The 15,688-nt window shown below is 36.1% G+C and overlaps 1 protein-coding gene across 15 annotated transcripts in view; it reads left to right on the forward strand.

The window, feature by feature from the left end:
- The window catches only part of DOP1A (DOP1 leucine zipper like protein A), a 105,640-nt gene that overhangs the window by 78,504 nt on the left and 11,448 nt on the right, over positions 1 to 15,688 (forward strand). For 11 of the 15 annotated variants that reach the window (XM_021937525.2, XM_021937533.2, XM_021937528.2 and 8 more), the window contains 11 exons: positions 764 to 889; positions 4,254 to 4,388; positions 5,968 to 6,023; positions 7,446 to 7,550; positions 10,303 to 10,369; positions 10,591 to 10,735; positions 10,976 to 11,055; positions 12,169 to 12,278; positions 12,553 to 12,702; positions 12,845 to 12,906; positions 14,611 to 14,763. In XM_021937525.2, coding sequence (XP_021793217.1) covers positions 764 to 889; positions 4,254 to 4,388; positions 5,968 to 6,023; positions 7,446 to 7,550; positions 10,303 to 10,369; positions 10,591 to 10,735; positions 10,976 to 11,055; positions 12,169 to 12,278; positions 12,553 to 12,702; positions 12,845 to 12,906; positions 14,611 to 14,763 — 1,189 coding nt within the window. Of the gene's footprint in view, positions 1 to 763; positions 890 to 4,253; positions 4,389 to 5,967; positions 6,024 to 7,445; positions 7,551 to 10,302; positions 10,370 to 10,590; positions 10,736 to 10,975; positions 11,056 to 11,715; positions 12,143 to 12,168; positions 12,279 to 12,552; positions 12,703 to 12,844; positions 12,907 to 14,610; positions 14,764 to 15,688 lie in introns of those variants that run through there. The other 4 variants (XR_002521636.2, XM_021937532.2, XM_021937536.2 and 1 more) reach the window with 2 other exon arrangements.

The following is a 15,688-nucleotide window of genomic DNA, read 5'->3' on the forward strand; positions in this document are numbered from 1 at the left end:
ATATTCATGGTTTTGAAGAATTCTTATTGGATGGAGAAGGGCTCAAAAGCTCAGTGAAACCGGGGATGTTACATAATTGAACAAATACCATATTTTCAGTTATATAAAAAATGTTATCTGTAGAAAAAGGAATAAAGTTTGCATTTTATCAGTAATTATCTCAGGATGATGGGATTAATTATTGATTTTTAATTTTTTTCTTCCTTGCTTGATATTTTCCAAATGCTGTGCCATGTCAAGTTGTCAAATTGACATCCTTCAATAACCTAATTTTACTCCTAGACCAGACCACCTGGATCTGGGATCCAAGGGAACACATAGGGAATTGGGAGAAGGATAAGGGTGGGAACCATTAGGACATTTGATCTAAGTTTTGATGCTTGGATTAAGCTATACTTTTTATGTTTTGTTTTACTTAAATAAAACAGAAGTTGTTTTATAATTATAGAATCCCTCACCTTTTTTTAAAGGACTCTATGTCAAACCTGCTAAGTCGAATTTTATATGTGTTGTGTTTTTCTAGTATCTTTTCACAGTGAATAGACTTGTATTTGGCTGATTGGTAGCCGTCATTTTATAGGATTTGTTTTTCTTTCAGAATTATAGTCATGTTGTAGCCCTTAAATTAAAGTTTCCTCTAGTGTTATTTATATAGTAAAACCTGTAAGTACTATATTATTTCAAAGAAACCAAAAATGCAGTCTAGTTGTAAATGTTTTCATTTTTTTTTAATTTCACTTTCATTTGCTTCAAACTGTTTTAGAACTTGAGACAACAGATTCTTGAATTGTTGGGCCCTATTTCAATGAATCATGGTGTTCACTTTATGGCTGCCATTGCATTTGTGTGGAATGAAAGAAGACAGAATAAAACCACCACCAGGACCAAGGTATGTATTTAGACATTTGGCACTTTTTGTTTTGCATTTGGTGAGTACATGCTAATTTTCACTTCTCCATATATTGCAGTGGTGCCGGGGTAGATTGGAGTGTAAAGCAAAAGTTTGTTGACAGGTTTAGATAAATTGTTGCCTTAATTTCTTTAAGTATTGATTAAAATTTGAGGTCAAGGCTAGGTGCAATGGCTCACACCTGTAATCCCAGCACTTTGGGAGGCTGAGGCAGGCAGATCATGAGGTCAGGAGATCCAGACCAGCCTGGCCAACACAGTGAAACCCCATCTCTACTAAAAATACAAAAATTAGCTGGGCATGGTGGCACACGCCTGTAGTCCCAGCTACTTAGGAGGCTGAGGCAGGAGAATCGCTTAAACCCAGAAGGCGGAAGTTGTGGTGAGCCGAGATCACGCCACTGCACTCCAGCCTGGGCAACAAAGTGAGACCCTGTCTCAAAAAATAAGTAAATAAAGATAAAAATAAAATTTGAGGTCAAATATAAAAGATATTATGTGGAAATGAAAGGAAATTAGTATGATATTAAAACTAAATAGAAATGGTAATATGGTACAGTATATTTTTTAAGTGCTAGTCATTTAGGGTCCAAAGCAAGGATATGGAGAAAAATTTTCATCTTGACTGTAGTTTATTATGATATGATAATTCAAAGAGTTCTTGTTTCTAAATATAATTTACAAATTTTTTTTTTCTACTTTTTTTCATAGAGATGAGGTCTCACTTTGCCGTTGGTCTTAGCTGAGTTATGTATGTGAATTTTGTTGCTTTCTGAGTTTCAAAGCTCAAGAGAAATGCTCTATATTGAAAACGAATCACGGTACATTAGAATAGTAAGGCTATTGTATAACTTACATTTATATAAAAAATATGATTTTTTTCCACCTAACAATTCCTGATTTATTTTTGTGCTTTTACATTTTTAAAGTAATCAAAATAAACATTCACACCATATTACATTATTTGCATGTGAAGATTCAGTAGTAGATAGCATTCACATTGAAAATTTAAATCCTGTACTACTTAGAAGCAGTAAAGAACACTTGATTTAACATGGCATGTTGAAGCCAGGCACAGTGGCTCATAGCTACAGTCCTAGCACTTTGGGAGACCAAGGTGGGAGGATTGCTTGAGGCCAAGAATTCAAGACCTCATGAGACCCTGTCTCTACAAAATATAAAAATAGTGAAGTGTGGTGGCATGTGCCTGTAGACCTAGCTACTCATGAGGCTGAGGCAGGAGGATTATCAGGTATATTATAGCTGATAATATGTAATTCACATAGAGCAATGCCTAGCACTTAATCACTGTGTAAATATTAGCTATATTATTATTCCTCATATTTAAATAGCCAAGGATTATCAGTCACATAAAGTCTCTAATGTGATAGACAGACTGAAACAGCTAGATTTTTAAAAGTCAAACAATGCAGATAACAGAAGAAAATGTAAATAATAATAATGTCCTTCAGTGGGTGAGACCATGAGGTAGAAAGGGAGAGTATAGGAAAGACCATTCCAAAAATTAAAATTTTTCATGGATATTAAAAATTCTACAGCAGAAACAAAGCAATATTTTTAGGAGGGTTGGAACAGAAAGTGGATAAATACCAGAAATGGAATACAAATTTAAAGATATGGAAAACAGGAGAAAAGAGATAAGAATATTAGAGAAGTGATACTAGAGACCCAGTATCTTTCTGCAGAATTTAAAAACAAGAGGAGAAAAATACAAAGAAATAAAACAATAAAATTCCTCAGGAATGAAATAAATATGTTTCCAGATTGTGTGTAGCACTGTGAAAAGAGATCTGCACAAAGATTAGCATGTAATTTCAGAACACTGGAGATAAAGAAGAGATCCTAAAATCTTCTGAAGAAAGAATACTGGTCACATTCAAAAGAATAAAGATGAGATTTGTTAACAGCAACACTGGGAATTTTGATGGGAAGGTAGTTTCAATCCATAATTCTATCTCCAGCCAAACTGTCACTCAGAACATTTTCAGCTATGCAATGTCTCAACAACAACAACAACAGCAAGGAAAATTGCTATCAGTTCACTTTTTCGCGGCTACTGGAAGATGTAAGTCCACCAGAGGAGGAATAAACCAAGAATGAAGAAGACGGGAGATCCAAGAAACAGGGATTCCAACACAAAAGAGACAGCAAGGGGAATCTCTGAGATAATGGTAACAGGAGAGATAGCAAGATGACACTGTGTAGCAAACCTAGAGAGTATCAACCCAGGGTAGAATAAAAAGACATCTAACAGAAATGTCTCAAGGAAAAAAGAGAGGGAGGAAAAGATACAAATTAATTACCTGAAGTATTTGAATATGTAATTAGAGATTTACAGTTGAAGCATTTAGGGATGAATTTTTAATAGGTGCAGAGAAAATGAAGCAAACAAAGCAATTAGCTCCAGGAAAAACAAAAAGTTGTACCATAAAACAAATACAATGCTAGTACAATACACAGTGCAACCACAAATAATCATGTGAACATTAGATATGGATTTAAATAAAAATACGGTACAACAGTGTTGGCAGGATAGGTAGAAAAGTGTAAGAGAGAGCTACATCTTTGTCTTCCAAAATAATGAATAGATAATGTGTAAAAGAAAATCAGGAAATAGGAAAAATAGTACTGTATGTTATTTAGACAAAATGGAAAAGAACTTAAGGAGTTGAGCATGGTTGCTTTGGGGCATGGGAAGAGATATAGGACAATACCATTTTTTTTTATAAAGCTTATTGTTCTGTTTTATTTTTTGAGGTGATGAACATGTATTGATTAGAAAAAAATAAATTTTGACCCTGAGAAACATAGGGAGACCCTGTCTCCACAAAAAATTAAAAAATTATCTGGGCATAGTGGCATGCCTGTGGTCTCAGCTACTCAGGAGGCTGAAGCAAGAGGATCGCTTAAACCTATGAGGTTGAGGCTGCAGTAAACTGTAATTGAGCCACTGCACGCCAGCCTTGGAGACAGAGCAAAACCCCATCTCAAAAAACAAAAAAATATATATATATATAAAAAATAAAAGCAAAATTTGCCTACAATAGTCAAGGGACTTGAAGAGGTCTTTAATAAAGGGACTTAAATAGAGGCCAGGGCTGTGTGCGGTGGCTCATGCCTGTAATCCTAGCACTTTGGGGGGCCAAGGCACCAGGATCACTTTGAGCACAGGAGTTTGAGACAAGGCTGAGCAAAATAGCAAGACCTCATCTCTATAAAATCTAAAAAAAGAAGAGGTCATAAAATACTCTCTTAATTCTGTAACTTCCCCTAAAAGACTTATATACACACATACATACATAAATACAATGATTATTACCTAGGTCATTCCTGCAGCCAGTGAAGAACAGCTTTTATTAGTGGAATTGGTTCGTTCAATCAGTGTCATGAGAGCAGAAACTGTTATCCAGACTGTAAAAGAAGTTTTAAAGCAGCCACCAGCCATAGCCAAGGACAAGGTAAGAAAAAACTCTTCTTCACATGTGTTTACAATTCTGTTTCAGAAATTATGCTGGTAAGATTTTTTTTTTGTACAATAATGTCCTTTCAATATAGTACAGATTACAGAGATGGCTGCATGTGGCCCTCACACTGCTTCAATCAAAACAATTATCAATATTTGTAGTGACTTGCTATTCTGATTATTCAGTAGTCAGTGAAGAGCAGTTAACTGCTCATATCTTCATATGTTCCTCAAAGGCAGTCAGGGACCATGTGACTAAATTATCAGGGGAGATTTTTCTGGTCACTTAAAGAACATAAGCCAGAGCTCAAGATTTGCTTCTCTCAGTTGTTGCCATTTTTCACAGCTTCCTTATTGCTTTCTTTTCTGAATGAATCTCTTAACTCTGTGAACTCCCCAAATTTTGCTGTAACCTTAGTTCTAGTCAATGTCATTTCTTGACCATGTGTAATACTGTGCTATGCAAGGGCCACACTATGAATGACATAGTCTCTGCACACACATTGCTTTGTCTCTAGGCAAAAATAAAAGTCTACAAATTAGGAATATTACGGACTTTTCTACTTTTTGTGCTCTTTGTTCAAGCAATACCAAGAGGTCGTATTTTCTCAGAAAGTATTTACCAGCTACAAACATTAGACTTTGAGCCAAGCCAAAATAGACTTAATCATATCCTTTAAAGAATTATGACATATATCTGAAAATGTTGAATTATGTTTTCCTTTTATCTTGAGTTTCCAAAGGGAGTAAGATGTGTGTGAATAGTCAGTGTCTTTATTAGGCTTTTAATAAAAACTGGGGCATTTGTCATAGGATTTTTAGTTTGTTTTTAGAGTACCTATTTGTGCCAGACATTGAGCTATACATGAGGGATATGAAAACAAATTAGAGCCAATCCACCATCCTGTGCCACCAACCTGTGTCCCCTTATTAAGTTCTGAATCTATTAGACACTTGATTTTTCTTTGTGTGGTAAAACGGGAAACCTTCAAGGAAATAGTTGGGACTAAAAAAGCACAAATTGATAAACGTCAGTGGTCATCAATATCATTCTCCTGCCTCTCATTAATTTCCAAGGGCAGGTGTTTTATTTTTATTATATATTACACTCAACACTATCTTTAATTTAGTGGCTATATTTAAAGCTCTTAGGAATTGATCACAAATTTGAACTACACTAACTGAACATATATGTGTAATAAGACTTAAATACGCATTTCATTAAAAATCTCAATTCTAATAGCACCAAGCATAAGCTACCTAAAATAGTGTTGATACTTACAGAGTACATGAATCATTTAAAAGTGAGTGGTGGACTGTCAACTTCTGATATATGGAAGGAAAAATTGACAATCTTTCCATTCCTTCCATCTATTTTCAACTTTTAAAATAGCTCTTGTGTTATGAATTTTTCCTACTAAGTGGAAGAGAGCTGCATGGCTCATTAATGAAAAATTTATTATTTTGTTCTTTTAATTTTTTTAATTAAAAATTGGCAGTAAGATACAAAGTTGCAACAATGAAAAAGAAAAGGCAGCATTCTTCACTATAAAATTGATTTCTTTTATTTATAGAAACATCTTTCTTTGGAAGTCTGTATGCTTCAGTTTTTCTATGCTTATATTCAAAGGTAAGATTACTGATATTGATCTCTCCTTACTATGTTGCTAGAAACAGAGAAACATTACTTATGGATATATTAACACAAGTAATGAGTATCTTAATGACTCAGCCATGTATATCCTACAAACCTAAAGACCTAAGGATATTGACGATTCCTAGATAGTAAAACACTGAATTGTGATAAAATCATTTAAACATAAATGAAAAGCTGAACCTACTCGAAACTATGCATATTGCAACTGAATCCATTATTTTGGTATAGGTGAACATACAGTAATTCATTCTGCTTTTTTAATGTTAGGAATGATTACATGAAATATCTTATTTTGCATTTTGCATTTAATTGACCTGTGAACAGAAGTTATGATTTGAGTTTTATAACTTCTTACTCAAGAACCTGACTCTTCATCCTCCTTTATAATTCCATTTTATTCACCAAACTCAGCCTCCATTTGTATTCTATGACTAGCATTATAAGGTCAGGCTACTGAGTGTATTTAAACTGGTTGTGACCTAGAGCAAGGACTACCTAAAATCTGAACTTACATACAGAGAAGTGTTAGGGTTAAGGTCAGACTGAAACAAAGATAGTCTTCATTAGTTTTACAGGTCAAAGACTAATGTTCAGTTGACAGCCTTCCATAACATGAGGTAGAGACTTAAAAGGTGAAGGAAAAAGAACTAAGAGAGAAATGGAGAGACGAGGCTAGGGAGTGGGTGACTGTGATATCAGTAGTTAAACTGAGAATTACTGCAGTCGTATTTTACTTTTGAGATCCCATGTGACAAATGGGATTTCAACAGAAAAATGTCTAGATTAAGAAACTGCAGGCTAGGCGTGTTGGCTCTCGCCTGTAATCCCAGCACTTTGGGAGGCCGAGGCGGACAGATCACAAAGTCAGGAGATCAAGACCATACTGGCCAACATGGTGAAACCCCGTCTCTACTAAAAATACAAAAATTAGCTGGGCGTGGCGGTGCACGCCTGTGGTCCCAGCTACTCAGGAGGCTGAGGCAGGAGCGAACTGCTTGAACTGGGGAGGTGGAGGCTGCAGTGAGCTGAGATCACACCACTGCACTCCAGCCTGGGCAACAGAGCAAGACTCCATCTCAAAAAAAAAAAAAGAAAAAGAAAAATTGCACTGGGGCCAGATGCAGTGGTTCACGCCCGTAATCCCAACACTAAAGCTTGATCCCAGGAGTTTGAGACCAGCCTGGGCAACATGGTGAAATTCCATCTCTATTTAAAAAAAAAAGAAGAAATTGTATTGATATTTTAACTGTGTTGGTTTACTAATTAATGTTAGTAAAAATGAAGTTTTTAGGAATTTTGTTCTATCATTGTCTATAAAAATTTCGAGAATGTTCCACAAACTATTAGAAAACCATAGTTTATTGTGGCTTTTGTGTAAACTGTATTATCTTGCAGAATTCCAGTGCCCAATTTAGTGGATAGCTGGGCGTCACTGTTGATACTTCTGAAAGACTCTATACAACTGAGTCTTCCAGCTCCAGGGCAGTTTCTTATACTTGGGTAAGCAATTTCACTTAAATATATTATTTCAAATAAAAGGATAATGTTAATTGTCCTAGTTGCCAAGAATTAATAACAGATGTTTTAGGTGACAGTGATCTCTCTACCTTCTCATAGTATTCTTGAGATGCAAAACTAGATATATAAGGCCTGTTTAAGAAAAAGAAAGTGGGAGGCAGGGTGAGAGGAGGAAACAGTCTATGTTTATACATATACAAAATGTAAGTACACTAACATAAAACTGTTACAACAGTAGCTGTTCTGTGGTGGTGGGGAGTGTGGGATGGAAAGGGGAGGGGGTGATGTAGCATGGCTGAAGGGGAACTTCATAGAGGAGGGACACCTGAGCTGGGCCCCAAACCTAAACAGGCTGGGAAAATTTTTCTCTCTGTGTCTTGGAGTTTCCTGCTTTATCTTAATGATTTATATGATTATTTGATAAATGTTAGTCACCCATGACTGCAAGTACTGGGATGTCATAGACAGTCTCAGTTTTTTGCTTGCCATTATTCTTGATTCCTAATAGGTCCCCAGTAAATACCTGATAAGTGGATAGAGGTGGTGGGCACAGAAAGCCTTTGTGAAACAGGAAGGGGAAGGGTATTCTGGGGCAAAGTACATTGTCTGGTTTGGTAATAGAGCAGGGCACAGGCAGTGGTATAGTGGAAAATAAGGCTGGGTGAAAAAGGGAGATGGGAGCTAGATGGGGCAGGATCTTGAATTTTATTTTAAAGAATATGGTCTTGGAGTGGGAGAGGTTGCAGGTTTTTGAGGAGAGACACGATTGGCATGTTAGTAGTAGGCTAGATCAGAGGGGAAAGAGGCTAGACTAGGAATTCTGTTTCAAGTGGGAAGTGTGGGGATGGTTTCAACTATTGATGGGATTGAAAGAACAGGATGAAGAAGGAGAAGAGGGCAGCAAAGGAGATAGAAAGGGAAGTATCAAAAAGTTAGAAGAAAACCAGGCATTTAATTGTTCCAGAACCAAAGGGAGGTTAAGAGGGCATGGTTAACACCTTCAGAGAGGTTAAGGAAGGTGAGGAATAATAAAAGGCTATGTTTGTTGACAATCTGGACAGGCATCCTGATTATCTAATCACCAATGATCTGATGATTTAGGAGAGAGGGTTTGTAGAGGTAGAAGCACAGATGTGTTAACAGCAAATGCTTAGTGTGGGAAAGTAAGTGTTGATTCCTCTTTGAGGATATTCGATCATGAAAAGAAAGAAAGAAGCCACGTGCGGTGGCCCATGCCTGCAATTCTAGCACTTTGGGATGCTGAAGCAAGAGGATTGCTTGAGCCTGGGAGTTCGAGACCAGCCTAGGCAACATAGGGAGACCCTGTCTCTACAAAACATTTAAAAATTAGCCAGGCGTGGTCACACGTGCCTGTAGTCCCAGCTACACAGGAGTTGTCATAGGTTCAGAGAGGGAATGGATGTACAGTTGTTGGAATCATCACCAAATAACCCTGCTGGCTAATTTCATCAAAAAATTAAGTTCATTTGTTATGATCTGTAGCTGTTCCCCTCCAATATTTTACTGTTTCCTCACATGCCTTTTCTTCCTTTCAGAATGAAGGATCCTCTTCTTTTTTAACATGTGCATATTCTGAATGTTAAAACTAAAAGTTGGAAGTTGAACATTTTCAGTTATACTAGAAACTCAATTTCCTTTTAAAATTTGTCAGTTTACCTTTTTGCCAGCCATTGTACTGATCCTCTAAAATTACCTAATTAAAAAATAGAAGTTGATGAAGGTTGCTCTTTAGTTTCATTTTACATATTAGTTTGGAAGTAATTGTGCATATATTTTATCTTTTAAACAATCATGTCAGAGTGAATATTGAGTAGACTCTTAGCAAATAATGAAAATGGAAATTTTTTTCTTCATGGACTATTTTTAATGTGTTATGGTAAGAAATCGTTTCTAGGTTACAATTTAGGATTTTTTAAACTTTTCTGTTTATATATAAAACACATATCGAAAAATATACAAATAGTACACAACTCTACAAATGCAAAGTTTGTAAAAAGCAGGCATACCACTATATCATTACAAACTTAAGAAACAAATCAGCGTATGTCCCTCTGCACCTCTCCCAGTTACTATTCTTTTCTTTCCCCAAATGTAACCACTAGTCTAACACCAAAGATGGATTTCGCCTTGTTTTTGAACTATAAGTATATATAAATATTTTGTGTCTGGCTTCTTTTGTTCAACATAATGTTTATGAGATTCATTCATGTAATTATAATATCTGTAATTTATTTTCATTGTTGTTTAGTGTTTGAGCATTCTGCAATTTGTTTTTTCTTTGATATGGGATCTTGCCATCTTGCCAGGTTTCCCAGGCCAGAGTGCAGTGGTTATTCACAGCATGATCATAGCACACTGCAGCCTTGGCCTCAAGCAATTATCCTGCCTTAGCCTACCAAGTAGCTGGAACTACAGGCATGCACCACCATGCCTGGCCACATTCCACAATTTATCTTTTCTGCCCTTGCTGGACATTTGGGTTCCTTCCACTTTGGGGCTCTTACAAATAATACTGCTTTGAGCATCCTTATACAGTGTCTTTTAATGAATATGTTTATGAATTTCAGTTGAGTCATAGGATATATACATATATTAAATATTTAAAATGGAAATCAAGAGCATTAAGCCACTTAACTCATGGTGAGAAATTAGATCACATTAGTTTCTTTTAGACTGATATTTCCCGTTTCTGTTTTCTCTTTGTCCCTTTTAGGGTTCTGAATGAGTTTATTATGAAAAACCCTAGTTTGGAAAATAAAAAAGACCAGAGAGACCTTCAGGTAAGGCAGTCTGAGTTAAGAGCTATTGTCAAAAGTGTTTCTCAGTGCACTCAATTTGAAAATGAGAGAGTCAAATAAGATAAACTGAAGTTTCTTTCAACTCTGAACATTCTATGGGAATCGGTAATGTCTATTGTAAAATATCTATGATCAGAAATATAAACTACAGAAGTTCATAACTAGTGTGCACGTGTGTACATATGTAGTTCTTATTTTTTTAGGATGTAACTCACAAAATAGTGGATGCAATTGGTGTAATTGCTGGTTCTTCTCTGGAACAAACAACGTGGCTGCGACGAAATCTTGAAGTTAAGCCTTCTCCCAAAATAATGGTAGATGGAACCAATTTGGAATCTGATGTTGAAGGTATTCATTTAGGTTTATTATCTGTAAGCAGGCATATATTTACTAAGAAATCATTTTGCCTAGCACTATAAGTACCACAAATTTATCCCTTTTCTCGTGTATAACAAATAACTTTTTTTCAGTGGGAATTATATATACACGTACATATATACATGTATATACACACACACACACACACATACACACATATAAACTTTGTTTTCAGTGGGAACTAGCCATATCTTTAATTTTCTCTTATAGATATGTTATCACCTGCAATGGAAACTGCAAACATAACTCCTTCTGTATATAGTGTCCATGCATTGACATTACTCTCTGAGGTAAGTATTAAGCTTTTTCACATGAACTCTCAAGTAGACTGTTTCATTATTAAAAATTAGCAAGTAATTTTTATAGAGAAATTTATATTTTGTGCTTCTAGAAATCACTATATAGAATTAACAAATACAAAGTTTTGGCCTTTTATGTATTTGGATTATTTAGTTTGCCAAACGTTAGTGATAAATTTAGATATTGCTCCCCTTCTCCATGTCCTTTTTTTTTTTTTTTTTTTTTTTTTTTGAGATGAAGTTTCACTCTTGTTGCCCAGGCTGGAGTCAAGTGGTGTGATCTCGGCTCACTGCAACCTCCGCCTCCCGGGCTCAAGCTATTCTCCTCCCTCAGCCTCCTAAGTAGTTGAGACTATGGGTGTGCACCACCACACCCAGCTAATTTTTGTATTTTTAAGAGAGACAGGGTTTCACCAAGTTGGCCAGGCTGGCCTCGAACTCCTGACCTCAGGTAATCTGCCCACTTTGGCTTCCCAAAGTGCTGAGGTTACAGGCATGAGCCACCGCGCCCAGCATGGGGAGAAGTGAAGGTGATCTAAAGCCTGCCACTATAATGTATTTTACAACTTACCAAACATTTCTATGTACATTGTCTGACAGGCTCTTTTTTATATCCTATTATACACGTGCCATTTTGTTTCCTCTTTGCAGATGTGGATAGTGACCTTTACAAGATCCGAACAATAAGACTATGGCCAAATAGCTGTTGATTGACAGTTTTGGAATTTCAACAGTCCAGTTAAATTGTTTGTTTTTTTTTTCTAAACTACATTTTAGCTGTTAGGGATAAAAGAATACTGTAGTTTCTAGTACTAAATTCACTGTTTACTCACTGTCACAGAAGGTTCTTGAACTCTTTTCTTTTTTGTACTTCCCTATCTCAGTTGGAAATGGCAAGATTTGCCCATATTTATATCCTATAGTAACAATGTACAAAAAACCAGATGGTGGAAAAACTTATTAACATAAAAATGATTCAGGAAGATTTAATTTTAGATTTTTCTAATTTTAAGTAGTCTAGGTTTTCTAACAAACTGAAAATCAGTACCTTGGGATGACATCAGTTTCACCTCATATGTTACTCTTCATTTTTTGTTTTTATAGGTTTTGGCTCATCTTTTGGATATGGTTTTCTATAGTGATGAAAAGGAGCGGGTTATTCCTTTACTTGTAAATATTATGCATTATGTTGTGCCCTACCTCAGAAATCACAGGTACTATTATTATTTAAATAGTTTTTTTAATTAATTCATCGCCTGCTAGAAACAAGTTCTGTTCCCTTATTGCCATTTCTAGAATTATTACAAAATGACATTTTTACCTTGAATTATAATTATTTTTTTAAAATGCATATAATATTTTTCTTATGGTGCTTTTTATTTCATATCTTCATGTCACTGTCTTAGGCAAATGTGAACATTTATGTATAACTTGATAAGATGATTAAAGTTAGGACATATAGGTTAAGGTGGTTTTTCTTCCTTGTAGTGCACATAATGCCCCTAGTTATCGAGCTTGTGTCCAGCTGCTCAGCAGTCTTAGTGGGTATCAGTACACACGGAGAGCTTGGAAAAAAGAAGCTTTTGACCTCTTTATGGATCCCAGTTTCTTTCAGATGGATGCCTCTTGTGTTAATCAGTAAGTTGTCCTCTTGTTTGTATTCAGTATGATAATGCACCTCACAGTCTGTTGACATCAGCTACTCCCCTGGAAAGTTAGAATACTGTTCTTTAACAGTAACAACATAATCTTAATTACATGTAATCCTTATCTCTTTCAGTTGGAGAGCAATTATGGACAATCTGATGACACATGATAAAACAACATTTAGAGATTTGATGAGTGAGTATTATGGGATGACAATCCAAGTTCTTTCCTGTACATGATTCCTTCTTTCTGTTTACTTTTACTCTTTTCTGGAGACTAGGAGACTACTGAATGAGTTCTTTGTCAAGGGTCGGTGGGGATATATGCTCTAGAGAAAGCACACTACTTTCTATATGCCATGGGAATATAATCTTAAAATTTACAGAGGACAACTTAAGTGATAAATAATAAGTAAAACTATTTGTCCTTTTGCAGCTACTAGTGGAAGGAAGGGGCCATGTCTAATTATTTCCTCATCACACAGCATCATACCCAGCACATAATAGCACTCAATAAATAATTATTCAGTGAATGAGAAACTGACAGATGGTGAAGTGAAAAAGGCAGGCAGTTGAATCCACCTTATCAGACAAGTCACTTTAAATATCTGGGGCTCTGTTTATTTCATCTGAAGGAAGAAAGGTGCCAAGAAGGGCAGAATCACCCCACACCCCCTCTTTCTACTCTTATCTTGATTGGTTTTATAGTTTAGGATTCCATTTAGAATTTCATCTGAAAAAAAGAGTTTTAAAAAACGTTTGAAAGTTATCAAACTTAAATAGCAGTGACACTGTATGATTCTGTAGTATTTTTTAACAAATTCTTAAGCCAAAGCTACAGTTTTCTCATTTGGAAAAAGGGCAGAATATCTGTTTTATCTTCATAGGATTGTTTTAAGGTTCAGATTAATCCATTCAACAAATGTTTATTAAAAGACAACAGTGGGCCCCTCATTGCACTAACCTTAATCAAATTTTAAAAGTTGTGAAGGAAATAAAATAGGGCAATGTGTGATGGATTTTAAATAACAGCTAAACAGCTCATATACAAGGTGAAACTAAAGAAGCCAACCATGAGAAGGCCTAGGGTCAAAATATTCCAGGAATAGGGAACAAAAATTACAAAGGTTGGCTGGGTGCAGTGGCTCACACCTGTAATCCTAGCACTTTGACAGGCCAAGGCAGTAGAATTGTTTGAGGCCAGGAGTTTGAGACCAACCTGGACAAAATAGCGAGACCCCAGCTCTACAAAAAAAAAATTTTAATTGGCCAAATGTGGTATGTACCTGTAGTCTCAGCTACGCAGGAGGCAGGAGGATTGCTTGAGCCCAGATGGTTGAGGCTGCAGTGAGCCATGATTGTGCCCACTGCACTTCAGCCTGGGTGACAGAGCAAGATACCATCTCGAAGAAAAATACAAATAAATTGCAAAAGTCTTGGGATGCAAGCACACTGGGTGCATTGAGGGAATGACAAACAAGACAATGTGGCTACAGCAGAATGAGTCGAGGGTGAGTAATGACTTGAGGAAGGAGAGGTACGTAGGCAAGGCTATACCAGAAAGTATTTTTAAAGTAACAAGAAGGATTTAAGCAGATGGCCTCAAATATTAAAGGGTTTCCTCAGGGTTTTATATAAATGGTATTATTAGTGGTTTTACCTTCTAAAACCTGCAGTTCTAAATTTTCCCCTCTCCATCAAAACTCCTACCATTTTGGTCCTCTGGCTTACGTATGCTGGATCTGTTTGCCAGCCTGTCTGCCCCAGAGAGGGGCATCAAGTTTTGTACCCCAGGCTCCTCTCAGTTTTGGATGTCATAGAGCATATAGCTATTTTTAAAACAACAGAATAATCTTTCTTCAAATGACAGTGTCACAGTCTCTTTCACTTGCTTTTTCAGCACGCGTAGCAGTGGCTCAAAGCAGTTCACTTAATCTCTTTGCAAACCGTGATGTGGAGCTAGAACAGAGAGCCATGCTTCTTAAAAGATTAGCATTTGCTATTTTTAGCAGTGAAATTGACCAGTACCAGAAATATCTTCCAGATATACAAGGTAAAAAATGAAAAACCCTTTATCTTCTCTAACTATAGGATTTTGGTTCCTTAGAAAATACTTCTCTAAATTCTAAGTTGGGGTAAAATATATCAAGTGTAGATCAATTGGGAATTAGAAATTTTTCTACTGAAACAACGAAAATTATCAATGCCAGCATCTAAAAGAAATCATCACTGAGTTGTAGGACTTGCCTAAATGTGGTCTCTATTTTATTGTTTAGTTCAAATTTCTTAGGAATTCATGTTTGAAGATGAGGTATAAGATGATTTTGCTGCAGGCAGGCATGTTAGCATGTTCTCCTTGTCGACAAGAATTTGTGTACTCTGAGAAGACCAAAATACAAGGTAAAGCCAGGAAATTGTGGCTAGAAGTAATACCTGGAGATCTGTAATTTGGGAACTGCAAGGGGGATTATGTAATATTTTTGGTAACTTCATTAAGCGGGTTTGGTGACCTTCTGTGTCCAGAAGGTTATCAGTACACACATCATCACCCTGTACCACCAAATAGCTCCACAATGGGGATTTATCCAGAACAGAATTATTTGCTGCTCAAGTCAGCGTACTCTAAAGCCTCTAGCCTCAGGAGCCAACATGGGAACATGATAGTTGTCACTCTCTAGGGAGAATTTTCTTTTCTCCCAGAAGACAAATGATTCCTAATTTCAGATATACAAAATGTACACTATTTGTCCCTATAATTTTTTTTTTTGTTTGACTAGATCAGTGCTACTGAAAGTATGGTCCATGAACCAGTAACCAGTCTGTTATCCCATCCATAAGTACAAAAATTTAGAGTAAACATTTTAAACTTTGATTTGCTATTTGACAGAATCTGCTTAATAAGAAAATGACATTTGTATTCTATGTATCTTTGTTTAATTGGAGTTTTCTTATTCATTATTTTATGAAAATATCTCCAA

Source organism: Papio anubis, chromosome 6 (genome assembly GCF_008728515.1).
Source record: "Papio anubis isolate 15944 chromosome 6, Panubis1.0, whole genome shotgun sequence".
Lineage (NCBI taxonomy): Eukaryota > Metazoa > Chordata > Mammalia > Primates > Cercopithecidae > Papio > Papio anubis.